This window comes from Rhinolophus sinicus, linkage group LG06 (genome assembly GCF_036562045.2).
Source record: "Rhinolophus sinicus isolate RSC01 linkage group LG06, ASM3656204v1, whole genome shotgun sequence".
NCBI classification, from domain to species: Eukaryota; Metazoa; Chordata; class Mammalia; order Chiroptera; family Rhinolophidae; genus Rhinolophus; species Rhinolophus sinicus.
The window spans coordinates 126310598-126337308 of NC_133756.1; the positions used below are offsets into that span (position 1 = coordinate 126310598).

Here is a 26711-nt window from a genome sequence, read left to right on the forward strand (position 1 = left end):
TATACATATTGTTGGTCTTGTTTTATTTTCATTTTTTAGGAAGATTATGACCAAGCTTTCCAGTACTATTATCAAGCCACACAGTTTGCCTCATCCTCTTTTGTGCTGCCATTTTTTGGTTTGGGACAAATGTATATTTATCGAGGTGACAAAGAAAATGCATCTCAGTGCTTTGAGAAAGTTTTGAAAGCTTATCCTAATAATTATGAGACTATGAAAATTCTTGGCTCTCTATATGCTGCCTCAGAAGATCAAGAAAAACGAGATATTGCCAAGGTAGGTTTCTTAAAAAATCTTAGCTATTTTTTATTATTTATCCCTGGACTCTTGTTCCTCATTTCTTGTTATTGCTAGTCAGTCAGGATATGATGGAAGCAGTTTTGTTAGCTGAGCTAACTCTAGTTGAAATAGCACTTGACTTACTATACAGTGTAGAGTAGCCATCACTTTTTCCTTTGACAGCTGCGGTTGGATGCTTCAGCTTTATGATCTCTTTTTTCACCAGGGCCATTTGAAGAAGGTCACAGAACAGTATCCTGATGACGTTGAAGCTTGGATTGAATTGGCACAAATCTTAGAACAGACTGATATACAGGTATTTTAGCAATGTTTTTCATCTCCTGTTTAATGTGTTTTTTGTAAGCCTGGTGTGTAGTATGTGTCTCTCTCTTATTTTCATTTACACCTTATTCTGTTCACCTTGAAAATACAGGGTGCCCTTTCAGCCTATGGAACAGCAACACGGATCCTTCAGGAGAAAGTGCAGGCTGATGTCCCCCCAGAGATTCTGAATAATGTGGGTGCCCTCCATTTTAGACTTGGAAATCTAGGGGAGGCAAAGGTAGGAAAAGAGAAATATTCCCATCATTTATACTATCAAGTTAAATGCACACTTTTTAAGATGTAGCAACTAAATCTTTTAACAATGTCATTTTCTTTCTCATAGAAATATTTTTTGGCATCATTGGATCGTGCCAAGGCAGAAGCTGAGCATGATGAACATTATTATAATGCCATTTCTGTCACAACATCGTACAATTTAGCCAGGCTGTATGAGGCAATGTGTGAATTCCATGAAGCAGAAAAACTATATAAAAACATCTTACGGGAACATCCTAATTATGTTGACTGTAAGAATTTTAAACTTTTTAAAATGTATTAAAATTCCCACAACAGCAGCAAAAATCTAGCCTAAAAAAATAAAATCTTTCTTAGAACCAATAGTAAACAATTTTTAAAGGTTATAATGTCCACTGTTCTTCAAGGCAAATTTGTAGCCTTAAAAAAGAAAATGCAGCTCCATTTAAATTTATGCTAGAAACTAAACAAAAAGTCAGTTGGATCACATTTCATAGATGAGGCTATCTTTAGTGGGTCAGCTACTTTTATTAGACTTTTAACAATTCAGCATATTTGGTGATGGATTTACCTTTATGATGGTCCTACTTTGATTTCATATGAACATTTTTGCCATGTTTATAATAGTGAGAAAGAACAGTGTCTTCCCTTAAGTGGAAGAGCCTCAGGTTTTCTAACTAGTACTCCTTAGTAGTCCAGGCTTTCACTATTTTTCTATATGACAAGACGCTTTTTAAGAAAAAGTAAGTTGATAGTGCAGTGCATCAGAGAGAAATCGGAAACAACAGCTCCAAGATTTTTAAATAACAGCTTGAGATAAAGACTTGGACCATGGTGCTAGCATTGGGAAGGGAATGGAAGAGATAAATCTATAATGTCAAACAATAAACCTGACGGTGACAGAGTTGCTTTAACTTGTTAGATTATTAATTAGTTATATTGATGCTTGATATTTTTTCACCTGTGGAACTTTTCTGTTCATTGCATGAGTGTATTAACAAAAAATGATTATTTCAAAAGTGTGACTTTAAAATTATCCTTTACAGCTAATATTTTAAGCAAAAACTTTTAAATGTATTTTCAGGTTATCTGCGGCTAGGAGCCATGGCTAGAGATAAAGGAAACTTTTATGAGGCTTCAGACTGGTTTAAGGAAGCTCTGCAAATTAATCAGGTTGGTAATATAAACTCTGAGGTTTGAAAAATAATTATTTCATCTTCTCCCCTAGTAAGTCAGTGTTCCCTTTTAATGACTATCATGTTTCTAATATCTTAGCATCTCCCTGTTATTTTCATTTACATGCTCAAGATATTAAAGAGTATAGGATTCATCTAAACTTTTTGATTGTGACCCACAGTAAGAAATAGATTTCACATCATAGTCTAGTATACACATGTGTATATAAAAGAAACAAATGAAAGTTTTGCAAATCATTCTGTTGCTCTTCTTATGCTGATAACTATACACTAAATTGATTTTACAACTCACTAATCCATCTGAAATCTCAGTTTGAAAAACACTGTTGTAAATATAGCTTGTAAACCGCTTCAGTAATCAGCTATTGTGGAAAGATGATTGATCTCTCTGAATCTAAATTCCAGTGTTTGCTTCTTTTTATATGTGTGTTTCAGGACCATCCAGATGCTTGGTCTTTGATCGGGAATCTTCATTTGGCAAAACAAGAATGGGGTCCGGGCCAGAAGAAATTTGAGAGGATATTAAAACAACCATCTACACAGAGTGACACTTATTCTATGCTGGCCCTTGGCAACGTCTGGCTCCAAACTTTGCATCAGCCCACGCGAGATAGAGAAAAGGTAATCTCTGTTTGTGTCTTTAAAACAAAACTGACAACATGTTTCATTTCTTGTTTGAATTTATAATGTTTGTTTCTTTTTATAGGAAAAGCGTCATCAAGATCGTGCTCTGGCCATCTATAAGCAAGTACTCAGAAATGATGCAAAGAATCTATATGCTGCTAATGGCATAGGTGATTATATGATTTGGGTATCCATAATGATTTGTGAAATGAGTGCTTTTGGAGGAATGTTTGTAGGTCAGACTGTTTCTCTGAATGTAATGAAGGTAGTTGTTTAAAAATAGGACTTTAAGTTGTTTTTCTGGCTACAATTAGAAAATTCTTAACTGTGAACTCTTTTCTAACTTTAGGAGCTGTTTTAGCCCACAAAGGATATTTCCGTGAAGCTCGTGATGTATTTGCCCAAGTAAGAGAAGCAACAGCAGATATCAGTGATGTGTGGTTGAACCTAGCACACATCTATGTGGAACAGAAGCAGTATATCAGTGCTGTTCAGATGGTAATGTCTTTTAATACAGTTTTATATCGTGTTCATTGTTGAGCAGATGTTTTCTTAACCATTCTGGCCTTGTCATCACGCTGCATGCTATCACTTGTGGTATTGTATCTATTCAGAGGTTTGTAATGATATAATGTTAAGGCCAGTCTTTGGTGTCCAGAGAGAGCTATGAGTCCTGGTTCCATCACTAATTGTATGCCTTGGGCAAAGGACATCCTCTCTGAGCCAGTTTCCCTACCTATAAAATGGGGATAATTGTACCTTAATCTCAGAATTTTGTGAGGATCGGTATGACAAATACTTGGTGCCATACTTGGCACTAACACGTCTAGCATATCAGTAAGTACCCAGAAGATAGGTAGGAATTAATATCTGTTTGCTTGTTTTACAAATGTCTTAGATGGGAGAACTGAGTTTCAGAAAGGTTAAATGACATTTTTAAAAGAAAAAACTCCATGGAGATGTTTTCATGATTATAGAATTTTGTTATGCTTTTCATATTTGTTGAGTGCTAGAACTTGAAATAAAAGAGTCATACTACTCTTACTAAAAAGTTAAAAGGCTCTTGGGCTCTATGGGAAGTATTAGGGTCAAAAAAAACAAGCTTCCTTCTAAAGGTAGAAGATAAGAGCAGTCCAGGCTCTGGGAAGTAGTTAACCTTTTTTTCTAAGAAGGGTGAGTATTACTACTATATTCAGAAAATTGGAAAGGCACTGGTCACAAGGATTTATAAAACCCAGATTACATATATAGTCTCAGATGTGTTTTTGGAGTTGGGCCTTCCTGATCTGCAGAATGATAATGTTGCATTTTAAAATGCAAATTAATTACACGGGCTATTCAGGGAAAAACTGTCTAACAGTCTTCCATAACAAGATTTCCATGGTTAACAAGTGACAGGTTCATGGTAAAATTAACACTGGTATTGCTATAGTATTGATTTTACCAAAAAGTCAACAGCTAGAAGTGTGAGATGTCTCATGCTTATTGCCAGTAGGTTCCATTAATCCTAAAGGTGGTAGAGAGTAGAACCCAAAGGAGCTAGGTGCATGGCTTCTAATAAGTTATCAGTAAGCTAATTCTAGATACTGCTAACGATATGGAAAAAGTCCTTATCCTTTCAGTGTTGGTCCTCATTTCAAATGGAAAAACTATTTCAAGTATCTAGTTTGTCTTATGATCAGTTTTTTATGTTGTGAAAATGTATCCTGGGGGGCGGCCAGTTAGCTCAGTTGGTTAGAGCGCGATGCTTGTAACACCTGGGTTTCCGGTTTGATCCCTGCATGGGCCAGTGTGAGCTGCACCCTCCACAACTGGATTGAAACAACTTGGAGCTGATGGGTCCTGGAAAAGCACTTAAAATAAATAAAAGTTAAAAAAAAAAAATGTATCCTGCTGAATGTCAGGGATCATTCTCAGATCCTTTGAAATTAGCTATGCAAAGGATAAAATATCTTTTCATATAGCTTGAAAGTCGCTTGAAATTTTATTACAGAATGACAGTATCATTTAATCCTTCTTGTGTTTTAACTTTTTCTTTTATCGTAGTATGAAAACTGCCTCAGAAAGTTCTATAAGCACCAGAACACTGAAGTTGTGCTCTATTTGGCCCGGGCCCTCTTCAAGTGTGGCAAGTTGCAGGAATGCAAACAGACTTTGCTGAAGGTAAAAAAACTATTATTCTCATTCAATTCTATGCTCCAGTATATATTTTTTGTTCTGTTTCATGCATGTTCACATACCTGATACAATTTGACTGAAATCCTTTTCATGTCATTAGATTATATAAAATATTTGCTCTGTTTTTTTATTTATAGGCTAGACATGTGGCACCCAGTGATACAGTTCTTATGTTTAATGTAGCCTTGGTCCTGCAGAGATTAGCTACCTCTGTCCTGAAAGATGAAAAGAGTAATCTGAAGGAAGTACTTAATGCTGTGAAAGAACTGGAACTTGCACATAGGTAAAGATTTTGTAGAAACAACCTTTGAAACATTTTATTTCTTTAGACCTATGTGTCTCAAAAGGTGCTAAAAATCATTTCCTTCCAGGATCTATTAGAAAAAGGGAATCTCAGAAGAGAACCTATTCAAATCATTCCAGCAATTTTTAAGCCAAAGCCGACAGCTGCCACCAGGTGGCGTCAAACCTGCCATATTTGGATCGTGTAGCCAGATCCCTAGAACTGGCTGGCTTAGCTTTGCAAGCTTGCCTTAGAGTCTTCATTAACTTAATAATATGACCCAGCATTTAACACACTTGAAACTTTTAGATTCTAATTATGTTGGTTTTATTTTTTATAGCAGAGTATCTTTTTATGGGATATTAATTTTCATTAAGCTAAGATTAAGGCCTTTTCTCTTAAATAATGACTAGATTTTTTTCAGCTCAGTTCAAAATTTATGTGACTTTATAGTGTGGTAAAATTAAAACCAGGCATCTCTTCAGGTTATGCCTAACCTTATTTGCATTCTTATTTGAGCATTTCTTGCCTTGCTTGGTAGAGTATAAGTGTGTCATGGCCTACACCTCCTAACCTCCATGTTGACAACTTAGTAAATTTACTGTTTAGTAGATATTCATTGCTTGAACTGATTTTTGGTTATTTGTTAATTTACTGATAACATTAAAATGTAACTTGGCTTTTCTTAATGAACTTGTTTTTTATTAAACAGATTGAGTGGCATATTGATGAGAGTCTTTTTTTAAGTGAGTTGCATATATAATTTTCCTATTGAGATGATAGCCCTTCATGTATTAAATACGTGCATGTAAGTCAGTCAATATATAAGCCTTTTCTCAGATAATTTTTGTACAACAGATTAAAAATCTAAAGGACCTATTTCATTAGAATTTTTTAAAGTAAAGTATTTTATTTTCTCATTCTATTTAGATACTTCAGTTACTTGAGTAAAGTGGGAGATAAAATGAGGTTCGATTTAGCCCTCGCTGCTACAGAAGCCAGGTAATTACTATTTATGGAAGGTGACTTTGGATGAGGCAGTGATCTGATGTGGGCTGGGAGAGTAACAACAGTGAACAAGTTCCTGGCCGTCTAGGGGTCAGTCTTTCACACTCATGGACTCTCCGACCTGGACCAAGGCTTTTTCCTAAAGGTCCTTTCAGGGACTATGCAGAATTTATTTAGTATTTAAGTTGTGTGGGAAAATACATCAGCTGTCTCACCAGAATGAAGGTATGATTCCTGATTCTTTGAGTCACATGTGAAGATAATGTTGGAAACCTTTTTAGCTGTGCTTTGGGCGAATGTTTATAATTTGGAAACTTAACAAAGTTGACAATATTGGCTTATGAGAAAGGAAGTTAATTTTGCTAATTAAGACTTCCCATAGATATCAGCTAATGATCCTACTTCCAACTTTTTGTCTGAAAACAGATGCTGTGAGTTTTTGAACTAAAAGTACACTAGGTACATTCATGTTTCTCTAAATCTGAAATGTTCTAGGCAGTGCTCTGACTTACTGAGCCAGGCCCAGTACCATGTGGCCCGGGCACGCAAACAGGACGAAGAAGAGAGGGAGTTGCGTGCCAAACAAGAACAAGAAAAGGAGCTGTTAAGGCAGAAACTTCTTAAAGAACAGGTATTGTGTTTTCACTTATACTATAATTAAAGACTTAAGTACATACATATAGTTTATATGGTAAAGCAAAAAAAAGTGATGGTAATCATGATTTATTTCATCATCATAAGAACATTTTGATGAGGTTTTTTGTTTTTTTCCTGCTCTTTTTTCTCATAGGAAGAAAAACGTCTCAGAGAAAAAGAAGAGCAAAAGAAACTTTTGGAACAGCGGGCCCAGTATGTAGAGAAGACCAAAAATATTCTTATGTTTACTGGAGAGACTGAAGCAATAAAAGAAAAGAAAAGAGGTGGTGGTGGTGGACGGGTAAGATGTGACTTCGGCTAACACTGATGGCACCGATCCCTGTCTTGTGACTTTCAGAAATGAAGAAAATCGATTACATTCATTCCATACTTAGTCCTTAGCTGAGAGACAGTCCTCCAAGATGGAGTGCTTTAATTGGCATCCAGTATTTAGAAATGCATTCTGTTAGCTCAATACAAATTTTACCTTGTAGTGACCTAAGTAGTTGATGATTTTTGCCATTTGAGACATTGATCCCAATTAGAAGTCTTTAAAATGTGGGTCCTACCAAGCACCTCTTCCATGTGACTTGGTAAAAGATCCTTCATTTGTCAAATGACTGATACGATAGGCCCTCTTTCTACACCTTAGAATTCCAGCCACATTCCACCAGCCAGGAAAGAACTGATTGTAGTCTTGTTTGGATTCCAGCGTTCTAAGAAGGGAGGAGAGTTCGATGAATTTGTCAATGATGACTCCGATGAAGAGCTGCCAATATCCAAAAAGAAGAAGAAAAGAAAGGGTAGTGGTAGTGAACAAGAAGGTGAAGAAGAGGAGGGCAGTGAGAGAAAGAAGAAAAAGAGGAGAAGGTATCATTAATGTGTTTTAAGTAACCTTATAAAGCTGATAGAAGATCTTTCACCTTCTGAATCTTTCTTATGTTTACAATTTGCAAGTGCCTGGAAATTACTAGATCTTCCCAGACAGTAAAGCCTTTTGATATCCCACTTGCTACTTTAATACTAAGATAGACCCCACTACAAAATCCCTTGGGTACTTGGAATCACCACACACCTCCTCAGCTTTCCTTCTGAGAGCTATAAGTTAGTCATAATTAATTGCCTTTCTTATGTCTTTAAAATTGTAATATTTATTGGAAGATGTATGCAAATAAGAATGAGAGAACCCGTGTGTCCACACTACCTGTCCATGTGCAATCTTAAAATAAGGCACCGAGCCTCAGCTCCTCTCTGTAAAATGGTAATAGCAATACCCACTTCATGGTTTTGCTGGAATTTTAAAATGTAAATTAATGTGAAAGAAGGGCCTTTTAATTCTTCCAGTGCCATCTGCTGTTAAAATAAGTGGTGCCCTGCCCATCTCTCAAGTGGAGGTGCCCCTAAGCTGTTCTGTTCCCCTCTCATGGTGCTTCCCTGCCCAGGAACCCCCAGCTGACTATCTTACCTAGGTCTGTTCTTCCCAACCCTTAGCTGACTATACTTGGGAAAGAATCGGATGCATACATTCAGACACCGACCTGTGGAATTGAAGCTGTGGCGGGACATTAGCAGGCCTGGAATGAGTAATTGGGAAGAAAGAGAAGGGGAAAGATGTTGAGGTCTAGAACCTGGGTCTTTTCTCACATCCCTTATCACTCAAATGCAAGATTCAAACTTATTTTAGATTAATAAGGGGGCTCACCAGTGACTAAATGAGTCCGCAGACATTGCATAATACATGGTTTTTGTAGACTCCTGGGCCTTGTGTACAGGAAGAATAAGTTACGGCCTCTGCCCCTGAGGACTGTACTGGATGATTGAGGATAGCACCCATAGAGAAGGGTATTCAGAATGAATAATAATTTGATGGCAAACTTTTTTCTTGGTGTTCACTACCTTAAGACCTCCAAAGGGAGAAGAAGGATCTGATGATGATGAAACAGAAAATGGCCCCAAACCAAAAAAGCGCCGTCCACCAAGAGCAGAGAAAAAGAAGGCTGTAAGTCTATAATACTGTGCTTTTCTGTCCCTCTCCATACAATCTCTTATGCATAAAAGATTGCAGTACACTAGAATATATTCTTTCCTTGCAGTTTCTTCAAGCACAAATACTTGTTTTTGAAGTTCATTGGTTATGGTTTGATGGTATCATTATAGTGCAAACCCAATTTAACAAGATGTCCTAAGGTGAGAGTCTTGACTTACCTGTTATATTTTATCTTTTTTTTCAGCCCAAGCCAGAACGTCTGCCTCCTTCAATGAAGGGAAAAATAAAATCCAAAGCCATAATATCATCAAGTGATGATTCTTCAGATGAGGATAAACTTAAGATTGCTGATGAAGGGTAGGAAATTTTCCCTTGGTATATATTTTCAGTGAAAGATAACTGAGCTCTTCCAGGGACGGTGTCTACAGGCATTCAGAATGGTCCAGCGTGTGACGTACCATTGGAAGCTGTCCTAGAATATAGCCTCTAACAAAACTAGGCTGTCCCAAGCCCCTGGTCATAGAAGTATTTACCTTTATACCAAAAAGTTTAGGAAAGCACCAAAATCTACATGTGGTGTGTACCCAGGCCGAACCCACAGAGTTCATGCTGTGAGACCCAAAGTTCTAATGGAGTTGTCTAAAAGGAAAAAATCATGTCATTAAGGCCTGTGGTGGATCCATGTGTACTAAATTGTGTCTGACAGGAGCAAGCGTGCTTTCCTTATTGAAGTGCAGAAAATCGTTGTGAAAGTGTGGAAGGCGCAAGCAGAGTCAGAAAGCTAAAAAAAAAGAGCTTGTTTGAGTAATAGCAGCAATTTAAAGGCTAAAAATGAAAGAGAATGGGCATTGCTAAAATGTTCTCTCTGCAGCTTCTTAGAATGTTATAGTTGGAAAAGACTCACATCTATCTTATTCTAACCCCATAATTTTATCCTACCGTGTTTCCCCAAAAATAAGACCTAACTGGAAAATAAGCCCTAGCATGATTTTTCAGGATGACATCTCCTGAACATAAGCCCTAATGCGTCTTTTGGAGCAAAAATTAATATAAGACCCAGTCTCATTTTCGAAACATGGTACTACGTGTTTGTCCATCAAAGAAGAAAACCTATTTTGAAATTTCCTGCATGACATTATCCTAAATACATCATTTTGTACAGTACCATTAACTGGCTACAGTATTATGAGCAACTTGATCCTGGTCACGTGGAGATAGGGACTTGCTTGACCATTTCCTCCCATGTCAAGCAATGGTGACTCAGCTCTGCCTGCTTTGTGGAGGGCTTGTCCTTGACTGCTTGTCCGGTACTCTGCTTTAGCTCAAGGCTCAAGGCTAAAGGAGAAGTAATATTCGATTCTATTTGTCCTAAACTTGTCCCTCAAGGTTGAGGTGCCCCCCCATTTGGATTCGTCGACTAGGACTTTTAATACTGTACTACACACCATGTTCTTCTGATCACCATCATTTATTCATTCATTCAACAGACATTTGAACATCCATTGTATGAGATAGCCTACTAAGTGCTAGGGTTACAGAAGGAAAAGACATAGACCCTGCCCCCAAGGAATTTATGCCTTAGAGGCAGTGGAAAATCACATATAGACCAAAAACCACATTACAGTGAGATAAGTGTTAGCACTTAGGTTTTGCATTATTGTTCTCCACAGACCATACCTAATCTGGAGTTGGGCTGGTGGGAGGAGTTATAAGAGACGTTTTCTGTAAAAGAGGCTGTTTGAGTCTTAGAAGAATAAGTAGTTCTGGTTGGTTAGAGGTGAGAGGTTAGCACATTGAGGGGCAAAGGGTACTGGTGGGGGGCTAGCCTTGTAAGGTAGAAATCTGTAGGGAACCAAATCTATAGAGAAATGTAGCGATTTGCAGTTCCTCTTTTCTCTGAAGACACTGGCTGACACAAATTTGGGTTGCATTTTCCGAAAGTGCTGTTTTGCCCTTGCCACAGTGTTGCCCTGGTCCATTGGTTAGGGCAGGTGTGATCAGAGCAATGAAATGTGTGGTTTTAGAGTGAGCGCTATTAAAATGTGGCTAGAAGGGTCCAGTGTGAGAGGCTGAGCTGCTGCCAAAGCTACACCTGAGGTCAAGGCCAGGATGATTTGAGCCACTTGCATCAGTTAAACTGCCTTGACCATTGTGAAGTGATTGCTTATTTGGCCAGATGGAATGAAGTGAATTGGATCCCAGGGGGCCCACTGGCCTTTAGTATAAGGTGTGATTAAAAAATACAGTGAATGTTTAAATAAAAAATTTATTACAATAAGAGACATATTGCCATTAATTCCCCTCAAAGAACTCTCCCTTGCTTCAAACACACTTATCCCATCGTTCTTGCCACTTTCTGAAGCAGTTCTGGAAGTCCTCTTTCATGACTGTCTTTATTTCATCCTCTGACAAGTCTCAGTGTCACACATCGCTTCTGGTATGGCAAGTTCTGTCAAATAAACATTATGGTGTGTCCTCATCCATCTTATTCACCGGATCTGACATCGTGTGACTTTTGGCTCTTCCCCGAAGTCAAAATGACAATGAAAGGAAAATGTTTTGAATCGATTCAGCACATTGAGGCAGCCATGACAGCGCAATTAAAGACACTCACTAAAGAGGACTTTCAGAACTGCTTCAGAAAGTGGCAAGAGGGGCTGGCCCGGTGGCTCAGGCGGTTAGAGCTCCACGCTCCTAACTCCGAAGGCTCAATTCCCACATGGGCCAGTGGGCTCTCAACCACAAGGTTGCCAGTTCAATTTCTCGAGTCCCGCAAGGGATGGTGGGCAGCGCCCCCTGCAACTAAAATTGAACACGGCACCTTGAGCTGAGCTGCCGCTGATCTCCCAGATGGCTCAGTTGGTTGGAGCACGTCCTCTCAACCACAAGGCTGTTGGTTTCGACTCCCGCAAGGGATGGTGGGCTGTGCCTCCTGCAACTAGCAATGGCAACTGGACCTGGAGCTGAGCTGCGCCCTCCACAACTAAGACTGAAAGGACAACTTGACTTGGAAAAAGGTCCTGGAAGTACACACTGTTCCCCAATAAAGTCCTGTTCCCCTTCTCCCCCCCCCAAAAAAAAAAAGGCAAGAATAATGGGATAAGTGTGTTCGAAGTGAGGGGGAGTAATTTTGAGGGGGATTAATGGCAATGTGTCTTTTTTTTTTTTTTTTTTTTTAAAAGATTTTATTGGGGAAGGGGAACAGGACTTTATTGGGGAACAGTGTGCACTTTCAGGACTTTTCTCCAAGTCAAGTTGTTGTCCTTTCAATCTTAGTTGTGGAGGGTTCTGTTCAGCTTCAAGTTGTTCTTTCAGTCTTAGTTGTGGAGGGCACAGCTCAGCTCCAGGTCCAGTTGCCATTGCTAGTTGCAGGGGGTACAGCCCACCATCCCTTGCGGGAGTCGAACCGACAACCTTGTGGTTGAGAGGACATACTCCAACCAACTGAGCCATCCGGGAGCTCAGTGGCAGCTCAGCTCAAGGTGCCACGTTCAATTTTAGTTGCAGGGGGCTCTGCCCACCATCCCTTACGGGAGTCGAGGAATTGAACTGGCAACCTTGTGGTTGAGAGCCCACGCTCCAACCAACAACTGAGCCATCCGGGAGGCAGCTCAGCTCCAGGTGCCGTGTTCAATCTTAGTTGCAGGGGGCAGAGCCCACCATCCCTTGCGGGACTCAAGGAATTGAACTGGCAGCCTTGTGGTTGGGAGCCCACTGGCCCATGTGGGAATCGAACCGGCAGCCTTCGGAGTTAGGAGCACGGAGCTCTAACCACCTGAGCCACCGGGCCGGCCCCGCAATGTGTCTTTTACTATAATAATTTATATAAACATTCACTATTTTTTATCACACCTCATATATATACAGAATTAATATATAGTATCCTCTTCTTAGTCACTTCATATTCTCTCAGAGTGATCTGAATCACATAACTAACATGTGTGGAGGTTTCTGAAGAGAGTAATATATTCACTTCCGTCACCCTTCTTAGACTGAGCCTTGTAGTATTCAATATTCCTTTCTTGGAATATCTGCTATGGAAACCAAAACTGAGGAATATGCCAGAGGAGAAGTATGTCCTTTATAGTAGCTATAGTAGCTATCACAGTGGTTAAAGGAATATTCTTTCCTCCAGAGTCTCCAGGAAGCAAAGAACCCTGGGTACCACCACCATTCCAAATATGAGCACAAGTCTCCTTCCCTTTAATCTAACAACTGTTAAGTAGAGGGGGGACTCAGAGCAAAAGTAAACAAGCTGCAGAATTCTGAGCCCAAGCTTCCTATCGTGAGTAAGTCTGGTCATGGTGGAGGACACTAGAGCAGAAGCAATTCCTGGGCTAGAAATGGTGACTTGGCTCTTCAGATACTGATAGCAGAGATGGTAATAGGGCAGGGAAGGGTCCCACTCATCAGCCATGAGAGAGGGTTAATTATTCAAAGTCTGCAGCCAAGTGATATCCTGGGTTTTACCTTTGCTATGAATTTGTTTATAAAAATAAACAAAATACCCCTTTTTTATATTTTATATATGAAATTGAGAAGTGCTTCATTCTGATGAAAGATGTCTAATAAAACCTAGTGAGATTCATTCTTCACTGTTTATATCATCTTATAGCTAAAATGCCTTATTTTCTTTTTAATCCTCTCTTTATTATATGTATCACATTTATAAAAAAGTAGACAAAACAAGTATCACAAAATGAACATCTGTGTAAACACTGTTCAGGTCCTGAAATAAAACATTAAATGCCCTTATTTTTTGAAAGCACATTCTCTACTTGTCAAATTCTCCATAGGCCATCCTGGTGTCTAACCCATGTTTGTCTTTTTGCCAGACATCCCCGGAACAGCAACAGCAACAGCGACTCAGATGAGGGTGAACAGCGGAAGAAACATGCCTCTTCAGAGAGCGATTCAGATGAGAACCAGAACAAGTCTGGCAGCGAGGCTGGCAGTCCCCGGAGGCCCCGAAGACCTCGGTCAGATGAGGATTCAGACAGTGACCAGCCCTCCAGAAAGAGAAGGCCTTCAGGTTCCGAACAATCTGATAATGAATCTCTGCAGTCTGGGAGAAGCCGCTCGGGAGGTTCTGAGATTGATTCTCGCCCAGCTTCTCCAAGTGCCGAGTCAGATCGAGATTCGGAGAGGGGATCTGATAATGAGGGTTTCGGCCGAGGCTCTGGAAATGAATCAGAACCAGAGGCCTCCAACAATGAGGCCTCGGACCGGGGCTCAGAACATGGGTCAGATGATAGCGACTAGGTTTTATTTCATAAATAAGCTTCGTCTCTGGTGAAGACTTTTTTAATATATGAAAGCTGTGATAAAAATGTTTCAGATGTTTAGTCAAACAATTGTGAAATTTTTCCTAAGGCAATTTTTTTTCTATCCATTTGTATATATTACTAAACCCCAAGAGACATTTCCTGTGCTAGAGTCCAATATTTGAGTCTCTTGTGCAAATGAAGAATGTGACTATTCTTCATTATGGTACAGTTCCACCTATCATATGTGAAAACTGCAGTAAAAATAAACCCAGATGCTAAATCATTCCTACAAAGGTTTGACTGAAACTGTGGCAGATGTTTCATCTTCTTTGTGTGTTAAGCAGCATATCATTTTGGTTTTTATTGCAATCTTTTACCAAGTGGTGCAGGAAACTTGGCATTAATGTCTTTGTTCCATTTTAAGCTTAGATTGAGAATATTTTTATTTTCTGGAGAAAGAAGTATCTACTGTATAATTGCACCAAAGTACAAATGAAAGGAAGGGTTTCTTCAGTAGTGTAATACTGCATCTATGTAGATAAAATCACAAATATATAATTTGTTAGGTTGAATAAGATGTGGAAATATGCTTTTTTGTTAGTAGAATGCAAAGACCTACCTAAGCCACATAATAAAATTCTTTTACCAACTTTTATGGGTAACTTTGTCTTTCTTTTTTTTTGCTCAGTACATTTGTATATGAACATTTAGCATAAATAGGCAAATATTTGGAAGAACCTGAAGTAAGCCAAAGGCTGTTTATTCAAAACTTTTGTAATTCTTTATAGGTTTATGGATTTTATTTTTAAGATACAAGAAAACTAAGGTAGTTGTATGAGTTTTATTTTTAATAATCTAGTCATTAACAATTTAAGAGCAGTATTTTTATGTAGCACTGTACAGTTTGTAAAAGCTGTAATTAACATAGTCAACAAGTATTAAATGCATTATTTAGGTATTGAGAGAATGCAGAAATAAAATACCTTAACTGTCCTGAAAATTTTAGTGGTGAAGATAAGTTCATTGTCCCTGTGGTATGAAAAATGGGGTAATGTTTGCACATGTGGGAGCACAAGGGAGGACAAAGTCAAGGCAGGGAGGCCTGAGATGACTCAAAGGACCAGCCAAGTAGAGAATTAAGGGAGGGTGTTCTAGGCAGTGGTAGTCAAATGTGCAGCTCTAGGAACTAGAATAACTCAGGGAGGTAATGCTTGAAAAGGTGAAGAGTTTGAGATTCAGAAGTTCATGCAGCTATTAAAGGTGAGATTCAAACTGTCTCCTCTCTGCTTTTTCCAATGCCATATATAACTTGATGTGAATTAGTTAATCCCCAAATAACAAAAATGTAAGTTAAAAAGCATTTCCCAACTGCTGATACACTTCACGCAGTAACCAAACAAAAGTAGGTAGATTGTCCCTTGGAGAGCAATTTACGGAGGGATTTAACCTAATGCTGATAGTAATTTCTCTAATATTTTGCTCACTGCCCCAGGTTTTGGCCACAAATGTACTTTTGAGTGCACATCCTCACAATTTTGGAGGCAGGTCCATCATCTCACTACTGATATTTCTCCCAGGTGTACCGAGGTTAGCAGACAGCAATAGTCTCCCCTGGCCATGTTGCCGAAGTCAGAAGCCACTTTGGTTTCTTCAGGCACAGCTCCCCTCTGGTCACAGTTTGGAGCCTGGAGATGATGCAAATGACAGATATGGGGAATGCCCCACTGAGGAAGGGGAAGGTCTGTGTAAAACAGGAAACCTGACTGATCTATTGCCTTTGCCTTGCTGCTACTGCCCTCGGGAACTCGGAGCAACTTCATTGTCCTGGATCTCAGACGTCAGCATTAGCTTTTTTTTTAAGGTATAATTGACATATAACATTAGTTTCAGGTGTACAACATAATGATTTGATATTTGTATGTATTACAAAATGATCACCAATTTAAGTAGTTAGTATCTGTTACCATACGTAGTAGTAGTTACAAAAATGGAAAACAATATGGAGGTTCCTCAAAAAATTGAAAATAGAACTATGACCCAGCAATTCCACTTCTTGGTATTTATTTGAAGGAAATGAAAACACTAATTTGAAAAGATATATGCACCCCTGTGTTCATTGCGTCATTTACAATAGCCAAGATATGGAAACAAACTATCCATGCATGGACGAATGGATAAAGAAAATGTGATATAGTATATTGGAAGGCAGTCTCTCAGGCAGCACAGAAAGACTGAGTCTCTTGGTCTGTAACCTCTTGCTGTGCCCTGACAGTGATGATAGCTATGTGAGATGCTGCTGGATCACTTCAGAGGGAGCATGCAGAGATGGCATCCACCAGCCTCTGTTCCCTGAGGACAGCTCCATAGATCCCAAGATGTGTGCAAAACCAGAAGCCTTCCCCTCAGGCCAAAGCCCCTAGACAAGCAAATAGGCCTCTTTCACAGGAAGGGGGGTATGTTTCAGTCTGATGTCTGTGCAGTGCCTTGGGGATGGTAGACTGCAGAGCACTAGCTCTCAATTGTTAGTCACATGGGACCCAGGAACACAAGCCCCTTAGGCTTCCAGAGCCAGAAAATCAATGGGCGTCCCCTGGGTTCCAACCACAAAAACTGGCCACCAGACTTAAAAACCAGGGTACCAGCATGTGTGGAAGCTCCCTTCGGAGAGATGCTCGTGCTCTGGAGGACAGCAAGAGAGAGAATGAGCATGAAAATGGCGCCCTGCTGGAGCGAGGTAGAGGTGGTGTGCAAAAACACCACCCACCAAAAAAAGCAAAAAAAAAAGGAAAAGAGAAAGAAAGGGTGGGGGGAGAGAGAGAGAGAGAGAGAGGGAGAGAGGGAGGGAGGGAGAGGGAGAGAGGAAGAGAGAGAGAGAGGAAAAGGAAAAAAAGCAAAAGGAAAAGATAAGATGGTGTTTGCCAGCTGCAGCAAGTCAGTGAGCAGGAGAATTGCACCCACTGGCTGGAGCATGAAGATGGCCGCCACAAGAGAAAAACAAGATGGCGCCTGCAAGCTTTAGCAAAGCACAGGGAGTATACAAAGATGGCACCCTCCAGCTTCCATCTCCAGAGTATCCCAGCAGTCCCCTGCCCCTGGTCCGATGCTTTAAAATTAGCAAAGTCCCCGGCGCTTTTCAAAGACTGCATCTCCTGGCCCTGAGGTGAGTGTATCTGTGCTCAAGCTCTTTAAGAGCCCTTTCTTAGTTTGTCAGAGCCGCACTGGTCTTTTGGGTGCCAGCCCTTTTGGTTTTCACAGCTAGATGTTTTAGGGGCTTGTCTCTCAGGTGCAGACTTTAAAAGCTGGGGTGCCCAATGTGAGGTGTAAACTCTTCAATTCTCGGAGAAGCTCTGGGTTTTGAGTTCCCCCTGGATTGTGGATTGCTGTGCCAGGGGCGGTGGGGTTTATGGTGAAATTATGTCTCAGCCTTTCCTACCCCCTCCAATGTGGGTTTTTTTCCCCTCACTTGCCTGATTTGAAGGAGTCATTCTGCTAGTTTTTAGGCTTTTTTCAGTGGAAATTGTTCCATATGTGGCTGTAGATTTGGTGCATCGGGAGAGGAGCTGAGTTAAGGATCTTCCTGTGTCGCCATTTTGAGCCGCAACCTCAGCCTTCCATTTCTTAGTGGGGTTGGTGCTTCAGCAGAAAGCAGCAAGGACTAGTTGGTTAAGAGATACAGGAGTTCCAGAATCCAGGAGTCCTGGAATAGAATCTTGCTTTGTGATGCTGACAGGCATGTGACCTTGCTCAAGTTACTTCCCTACTTAGGCCCCTTTGCTCATCTAAAACAAGCCACTTCTCCTATGCCGTAAGTTTTGAAAGCCTCAATTGGATCTGTCACAATTAGAGAGAGTGAATTGCATTGGCTTTGCTGTTAATTCAGAACTAGACCAAGTACCACAACCATAATTAGAGCTATTAAATTTTAAGATAAATTTTGCTTAAATTTAGGCAAGAAACGCCATTTTGTTATTCTGACACTATAACTAGATCACTTCCTCCACTGAAATTACTATTTTTATAACATGAGGTTTCCTACGTGGGCAACCATTCTATTATGGCAGAAGACTATACCTAACTCATAGGATTGTTGCGAGGATGATGAAGGCAGGTTCAGTGATGAGCTTATGGTAAATTCCCAGTCAAGTCCTCCCTAGAATCAAGTCGGTTCTGAATGCCTGACAGCATTCACCAAGCTCGCCATCCTTATTCAGACGAAGTGAGTACTGGGTGGGTTACTCTTTCACAGGTCCTTCTTTTAAAAATCCTTGCTTCTTCCTACTTCCCCTTGAGAAAAATATTTTTAATCTCCAGGAAATAGGACTTTTCTGGAGCTTTTATAGTATCCCTTGTTTTGATTCCACCAATGACCAACTTTTTACCTGGGAGAGTAAGTAGCCACTAGAGGCAAGCAAGACCTTTTCTAGAAGACTAGTATCAGCTCTTAGAACTAGAATTTGGAGCATAGGCCAGTGCAGTTTTTTCCTAAAGGTAGTTTCTGACCGTGGTCTTTTGGGTGTGTTAGATCAGTACGTGTCGTCATCATACTTGCCATATACATCAGGAACTCAGGAAAGGGTATGTGCTACAGGCAAATCAAGTTTATCTAGATCTCAGTAGCTCAGTCCTCTGATTTGGGTGGAACAAGTAAATAGACTGTAGCTCGTCATCAGGGTCTCACTTTGCATCAGGCTCTGGCCTCTAGCCCAACTCTGACACACTGATGTGACAAAATGCTTCACCTTTCAGCCTCAGTATCCCTAACTATAAACTAAGGTTGTCTGAGATCCTTTTAAGTTACACATTCCAGGGTCATTGCAGATAAATAAATAATAAGTTAATTAATTAATTTTAAGGAAAACTTTATTGATCGAGAGGCATCGACCGAGAAGGTGGGAGACCTAATGGTGCCTCTCATCCATCTTGCTCGCTGGACTAGGTTAAGGGTTTTTAAGGAGGTAGGGAGAATAGGTATGTGGAAATGCTGGTGGGGCAAGTTTTAATTGGAGGCCCTTGGAACTTGGCCATTTATGGTTAAGGGGCATCAGCACTGGATCTTCCTGAACAATGGATCCATCCCTTCTGAAAGGGTTTGGGTATTCAAGTTCTGGTTATGTCCCAGACCTTTGGTTCTGTGGCAGGGGGTTGAGACTCTGTTTCCGGGTACAGCTGGAGGCCATTCTCTCCTCTGCGCATATTTGCACTGCATGACTTGTGGTTTTGGCCTGTTGTCTCCATTGCAGAGAATTTTAAACAAACTGTCTAGTCTGCCTCAACTGCATTAGTAACTTGAGGTCTTTCTGTTTCAAGTAATTGAAAAACCATGTCTGCTATTTTAGGCCTACTTTTTTAAAGATACAGATATGTTTTGCTTATGAAATATATGTACTTGCTCTTGCTTTTTTCTTTTCTTTATTCTGCTTACTACAGCAAAAATGTAACATTTTTCATTTTGAAAATATTGAGTTCTGGAAAATATCTCAACTTTTAATGCATTTTCTTTAACATAGCTGAATGATTCTAGATTGCCACTATTGCAACATTCTGGGGGCAAATCTGTATTTGTTCATGCAGTCCATAGCTAAGTAGTGAAGAGAACATTTATGAGGTGCAAGACATTGGGGCTGGATTTTCAAGTGTGTTATCCAGAAGTCACTAAATTTTGTTGTTGTTTGCTTTTCTCCCGCATTATCACATTTTGTGTTTCAGAGAAGCATTAAGGATACATGCCATAAGTTTATTTACAAACATAGCTAGCATGTTGAGTTCAACAGTTTGATCCATTTTTCAAAGTGACTGCACTTCTTAAAATGCTCCTCTTCATATCTGTTTCATGGATTAAGTAAAATAAAACATCCTTGTTTCTTAAGCAGTTGGTGTCTTACTATAAAAGAAATGTGCAGCAAATCCAGATCCAAACTACAGCGTCATCATAACTAGCAACCGCCACTTGTTTTCTACTGAAAATAACAAATCCTCCCTGGGCTCTCCTCATAGTGGCTCTTACAGACCACAGGGGTTGTTAACCTCTGGGTGCTCTGTCACAACATAGCACTGTTGGGACGGCTGCAAAAGGCACAGAAACTGAAAACAGAGGAAATGGCGGTTCTACACCAAGTCCTCCTTTTTTCACGACCTAGTTCCCCGGTGTGCAAGGACCGGAAGGGCCAGAAGTCACTTAGTTTTGAATTTACCTTCTTGTCAATTCTATCTCCTAAATAGATCTCTAATTCAGTGTGTTCCTCAGTGTTTTCCATGAAACAGTAGTCCCAAAAGATAACCCTAAAAAAGAATTTGATAGCCAAATAAGTTAGAAAAGTACTGCATTCTGTAGGCCTATTGCAAGTAGGGACGCTCTTGGTGACAAGTCACAGAAAACACCCATCTCAAACTGATTTAACAATAAGATCCTGAATTGGACATCTGGTGGGGCTGGGGAGGTACAGTTCAATGAGAACACTCGGTATTGTGAGAGACTCAGGTCATTCATTCTTTCTGTCATGCATACAGAAGAATATGTGATGTAATAAAATATGAAAATAATACAACACTTATACCGCTAACCAGAGGCTCCCTGTACCCTTTCTCAGTTGTACTCCTCTCCATTCCCACATATGAGTGAGGTATTTAATCCTCTTTTGATGATTCAGGGTCATAATTTGAACATTGGTTATTGCTGTGTACTCATATAGAAAGTGAGGTGTGTTAGGCTCCTCACCTCTGCCCTGAATGACCCCAGACTATTGATTGAAATATCTATTCCTATGTCCCCACCAGACAGTGAGCTTGAGGACATGGATTATGTCTTTTTTATCTATTTTCCAAGGGCCAAGCATAAGACTTGACAAGAAGTGGGTGCTAATTTATATTTTGTTCTTAAAACTGAATTTCTTACCTAAAGATGGAGGTTGCGGGAAAGGATTGGACTCTCTACACTGTAGTCTCTGGTAGCTCCATCCTTCTCTCCTACAAAGTGGTTTAGCAAATTTATTTTGTTGGAGTGATGTGTACACTTGGACTGTCACTGACAGCCATTTGGTCTGAGTCCAGGAGTACCTGGATGCAGGCATGAGTCACAGACATGGGGGCCATCAGCAGATGTGTTGCCAGACTCTCCACATGGCTGTAAGTGACAAGGTTGCTGTTTCTTAGAAATGGTTCTTATTGCTCACCAGATTTTGTTCTCATGTTGACAACTGTGAAGGCACTGAGTGTTAGTCAAACTACTGAAGGATCACTTACTCTTGAGCATGATCCTAGTAAATGAACTTGGAAGTTGGTCTTTAGTCCCAGACAGGCTGGATTCCTCCAAGTGGGGTGGAGTGTTTATGATAGCATCTTCTCCAAAGAGGGATCAATGCCAGAACCTTTGTTCTCTCCTGGACTGTTTTGTTCTTTGGAAACAATGCTGCTTTGATTTCTCCAAGGGGAGCTAGTGCTTTAATTTCCTTAACTGGAGAGAAGTGGAGACTCCATTTCCTGCCTCAGCCTGCTGCTAGATTGTCCTGGCCAGCATGTGTGTGCTCGTGCCTGCGTGCAGACACGTTCCTCCTTATCTGGTCCTCCTGCTGCTTCTAGTGTGGAGTGGCGGCGGAAGCCACGTAGAGGAGCGCTCCAGGGCTGAGGACGTAGGAGAAGGGAGTACCACTATATTCCTTGGCCATGAACAATTATGTGAGGGCCAAAAGCTGGGGCTGCTTTCACGGATGTTAACACTTTGCTTTAGCAGCCTGCAACCCTCTTGCTGGTCTAGTCTGAACTCTGGCATTGAAACCATGCATCCTTCTTTTCCATGGGTTACAGAAATTGCAGATACCAGATTTCCACCCTTCTGATCCTCCGAGAGGACTCAGGGACTCTTCCTGATGGAATCTCACAGGAATGATGAGATTCTCACATTGCGATCAGCTGATCTTGTCCACAGCCTCTATTTAAGATAACTTTGAAGCCCTCAGTTGTCACATGAGCTGGCAGTGTGCTCCCAATGACTGTCATGCTCTGGCAGGTGGCTCCTTGTTCCCTGCAGTGGGGGACAACAAGTGCCTGACAGTTTTTTGGCCCCAGGGAATGGGATCTGAGAATGGGGAGAGGGTTTGGCCTTTGGAAAGAACTGGAACCTTTCATTCATAGTAAAAAGAGGAGAGTCACATATGGTGTCAATACAGGTGGCAAGTTGGTATCGATGGTAGAAAGATATGGGGGCTAAAAGGGGGGTAGAATTGCTTGTCAATGAAGTAGAAGCTGAGTCCCAGGCCACTTTGGCTGGGGACAAAGTACAATCTTGGTGGTCACAAGGGGGCCTGTGTTAGGTTGTTTATCAGGGCTCGTCAAACTTTAATGGGCTAACAAAGAACCTAGGAGTTATGATCCAGGAGGTCTGGAGTGAGAATAGTTTACATTTCTAACAAGTTCTCAGGTTGTACTAGTCCAGAGACTACACTTTGAGTAGAAAGGTTGTATATCATTGTAAATGCACCCTTGCTAGAGGAACACCCATAATTTTTTTTCAATGGTGCTAAAAGGCGTGACAAGGCAATTTCATCAGCTAGAGGAGGGGTGTAGAGCACTGGGGAGGGGGAAGGAAGAGTCAGAGAAGGCTTAGGGAAAGAGGAGAAGATGTGAAATAGTTATTTTTGAAGATCAGGAAAGTGAGCATACCAGAGAGTAGTAAAGTCTGATGTCAAAAGATCTGGGTCCTTGGAAGAAAGGAGTACAGAATACTGGTGCCAAGCAAGTAGACACTGGCCACACCAAGGCCATTGGCATCAGGGGACAGCCAGGTTTCCTTCAGAGCAAGAAGGGGACAGGGATGTTCAGAAAGAGATCTAGGGTACAGGAACATTTGCCGGTGATAGAGTGTGGGACACAGAGGGTGTGGAGGAAGTATTCGAGAACAGGGTGTGGAGAATTGGCAGATTCGGAGATGTATGGAGAAGTTATGAGGTGAGGGTCCAGGGTGGATGACTGGGGTCCTCAGGCTTCTGGTGGGCTGAGGTGGGATTGAGGCATAATGGGAAGATGGGTAATAAATTCAGGCTACATAGAGTGGGGCTGTTGGCTGGTACTGTCTCCTGAGGCTCTGTGATGCACACATCTTTTCTCAGGGGCAGAGGGGACGGACATAAGAATGACAGGAGTGATGTCACTGGTGGAACAGGAAGCTCAGGCAGCCCTTCTCTGGGGGCCCTGTTGCATTGTGGCACTGGAACATGAGGCATTTGGATGCAACCTCATCTCTCCATGGCACGTTGTTGTTGATGTTGCTTTTTAATATTAATGTATTTAAACAATGCAGTGTCCGCATTACTCTGGTGATTTAGTATTCACTGCTTAGCATTTCCAAAGACAAAGCAATAATTGTGTTTTGAGCCCCAAATATCATATGTCTGAATATAAAGTGGTCTGAATATAATGTAATCAAAACCCCATTCTCACTCTAAAAGTTCTCTCACTGCCCAAAAGGTTTTTCATTAACTTACATTTATAAACTTTTGAGATGTAGGCAAAATAGTTCAATATCTGCTAATAATATTTAATTCATTAATTTCATTACAAATGCACATTTAGAATTATATATTATATAAAATGGAACATTGATTAAGAACTAGTGCTTTTCTCCATTCACATTTCATAAAATAACCTTATTCAAAGTCATCACGAAATCTTTGACCAGGGTCTTGGTCTTGAGCCACTTTTTGAATCATCTAACAAGGTTTTCTAGCGAACATTCCCTTCCCTTCCATGGCATTGTCTGAGATCAGGCCTGAGACTGCTGGAAATGGCACCCTGAACTACGCGTGCTCATCTGCATCACATCAGGGATTTGTTCTTTCCATTTGTCCACTACTTGGGTATTTTCCACTCCATTTAGTGTACGATTTTTAAAGCAATCCTTAAAATGCTTGTCTGTAACTTTTGCTAACTCTTTAGATTGTGTGGTCATGTCTCCAGGAATAGTGGTTAAATCTGTGTTCAATTTCTTTGTGCTTTTTTTGTTTTGTTTTGTTTTGTTTTGTTTTACAGCAAACCCATCAGGGGTCTCCATAAACATCAAGAACTATTAGGTTGGTGCAAAAGTAATTGCAGGTTTTGCAATTATTTTTAACCTTTTAAACCGCAATTACTTTTGCACCAACCGAATAGCATTGGTTGGACCATTTCAGGTTAATGTGCCATCCCCAGACAGTACATCGTGTGCAAAACAATAATTGAGAGGGCTTCACGTAATAGGAACAAGTTGTTAGAGCTAAAATGTCAGTTCACTCCTTCTTTGGGGGGGTAATTTGGGGATGAAATGCTGTGCGGGTGTCTATGGTATGGGTTGCCATGTTTTCTTTCATTTTCCCCTCCTTTAGAAACCTCCTTTTGACTATATCTGATAGAAAGCATACAAGCTTTAGAGTTACTCAAACTCTAAATCTTAGCTCTTCCAGTGACAACGATGTGACTTTGGATGGTGGCTTTATCTGAATGGTGACTTCATCTCTCTTAGCACCTGTTTGCTACTATTTAAATTGAAATTCTGATATCTGCATCCCAGGACTGCTCTGAGAATTATGTATTATATATTAGGCAGCCCTGAGAAGCAGGTGCAATAATGCGTGCGATGGGCCGGGCACACACTTTCGTCCAAAAAAATTAACCTTTTTTCCTATTGATTTTTAAGAGCTTTTTGTGGTTAACCTTCTATTGTGAGTCTGGCACATATTTTTCTTAGTTTGTCCTTTATTTTAAGCCAAACAGATTAATAAACAAATCCATCACACTTTCCTTTATATATATTTTTTCTGTTACGCAGAGGTGGATTTTCCATGAAGTTAAAGAAGCTTATGCTTCAGGGCCCCCATGTGCTTGGACCTCTTCCAAGGCCCTATACCTAATTTTGTATTCTCTTTATTAAAAGAGCCCCTCAAATTATATAAACTTCAGACTCCACAAAATCCATACCTGCCCTTGTTATCATGCTTTATTTAGGCCACCCCATTTCAAATTATGAAAATTTTTAATGTGATTATATCTTTTTTTAACTTATTTTTATTTTCTAATTTTTCAGTGCTAAAGAGGATTACTAGTGTAGTAATTTTCTTCAAAGAGCTCACTTTTCTCAGAACTAATGGAGCTCCACCAATCATTTCATTCATTCGTGTATTTATTCATTCATCTATCCAAACCCTTCCCTCATCTTTTGCACCCGGCTGAGTCCTGCAGCAGCTGTAGGGTTCTGGGGAGGAGACAGCAAGAGGGAAGATGGAAAGGCTGCATGTGGCTTTAGATTGGGGTCGGGGGGGGGGGCATGCAGAAGGTGGGAGGTATATTCATTTCCTGCGGCTGCTGTAACATACTTGTAGTACCACAGACTGGATGGCTTAAAACAACAGAAACTTATTCTCTCACAGTTCTGGAGGCTAGAATTTGGAAATCAAGATGTCAGCCTGTAACGGCTCTAGGGAATAACATGTCCCATGATTTTCTCTTAGCTTCTGGTGCTGCTGGCAATCTTTGGCATTTCTTGGCTTGTAGAGACACCACTCCAGTCTCTGCCTCTGTCATCATATGGCATTTTTGTAGATATTTATGGAGTACCAAACTACTCGTATGTGCCAGGTACTATGCCAGTGCTAAGGATGTAACAGTGAATGAGACAAAGCCTTCGTATGGAGCAAACATTCTGGGTGACATGGATGTGTCTCTTATAAGGACACCATCATATGGAATAAGGCAGGGTCTACCCTAGAAACCTCATCTTAACTTCATTACATCAGCAAAGACCTGATTTCAATAAGGTCACATTCACGGTACGTAGAGTTAGGACTTCAACATTTCTTTTAGGGGGACACAAGTCAACCCATAACGGGGATTTGGAAGCTGATTGTTCCTCACCTCAGGTCCTAGGCCCATCCCTCACCTGCCCCTTCATGTGATCCTCAGCTCGGATTACACACTTCCCAGGAGGGGGAGCTCACTGCCTCTGGGAGGGGTCTCTCTCCCTTTCTTTCTTTTCTTCCTTCCTTCCTTCCTTCCTTCCTTCCTTCCTTCCTTCCTTCCTCTCCTTCTTCCTCTCTCTCTCTCTCTCTCTCTCTCTCTCTCTCTCTCTCTTTCTTTTCTTCCTCCCTCCCTCCCGCCCTCCTTTCCTTCCTTCTTTTCTTACTTCCTTCTCTCTGTCTCACTCTCTCCTTTTATTTCCTCTTCTTCTGTCCCCCCAATATGCAGGTTGACATAGTGGTGACGAGTGCTTGCTCTCAAGATGCAGTGCAGGGGTTGAATCATGACCCATGACTTAAAAGCTGTGCATCCTGGTACTTAGAAAGAACACGCAGAAGATGCTCCTGACTACTTGTTGAATAATGGAAAGATCTTGGGCAAGATACTTAGCTTCTCTGACCCTGTTTCCTCATCAGTAAAATAGAGACAAAGCACCTGCCTCAAGGAGGATGGGAGGATTAAATGAGATGATTAATCTAATGTACCTAGTCCAGCCTGGCATATACTAAATGCTCAGGAGATGTTAGCTAGAATAATCGTAATAATGTGCCATAGCAAAGCACTGGATAGTATTAATGAATGATTAATATTAATAAATAATAATAGGGATCCTCCAAAGACAGTCCATTCCACTCAGAATAAAAGCCAAAGTCCTTTCCATGTCCAACTAGTTCTGCCTGTCGCCCATGTCACTC

The 26711-nt window shown here is 40.6% G+C and overlaps 1 protein-coding gene and 2 pseudogenes across 1 annotated transcript in view; 2 read left to right on the plus strand and 1 right to left on the minus strand.

Annotated features, from left to right (window-relative positions):
• The window catches only part of CTR9 (CTR9 homolog, Paf1/RNA polymerase II complex component), a 29199-nt gene extending 14509 nt beyond the window's left edge, over positions 1–14690 (plus strand). Inside the window, exons 9-25 of the mRNA XM_019729164.2 lie at positions 40–276; positions 506–595; positions 713–841; positions 947–1130; positions 1943–2031; positions 2490–2675; positions 2761–2848; positions 3028–3176; positions 4725–4841; positions 4994–5139; positions 6070–6141; positions 6643–6778; positions 6938–7084; positions 7496–7653; positions 8686–8782; positions 9015–9127; positions 13606–14690. Coding sequence (XP_019584723.2) covers positions 40–276; positions 506–595; positions 713–841; positions 947–1130; positions 1943–2031; positions 2490–2675; positions 2761–2848; positions 3028–3176; positions 4725–4841; positions 4994–5139; positions 6070–6141; positions 6643–6778; positions 6938–7084; positions 7496–7653; positions 8686–8782; positions 9015–9127; positions 13606–14032 — 2565 coding nt within the window. The 3' untranslated portion in view covers positions 14033–14690. The remainder of the gene's footprint in view (positions 1–39; positions 277–505; positions 596–712; positions 842–946; positions 1131–1942; positions 2032–2489; positions 2676–2760; positions 2849–3027; positions 3177–4724; positions 4842–4993; positions 5140–6069; positions 6142–6642; positions 6779–6937; positions 7085–7495; positions 7654–8685; positions 8783–9014; positions 9128–13605) is intronic.
• On the plus strand, positions 9138–9686 carry LOC109446087 (large ribosomal subunit protein eL34; annotated as a pseudogene).
• A 5175-nt stretch (positions 14691–19865) lies between the features above and the next one.
• Positions 19866–20084, minus strand: LOC109445460 (cytochrome c oxidase subunit 7C, mitochondrial; annotated as a pseudogene).
• Positions 20085–26711: the final 6627 nt, after the last annotated feature.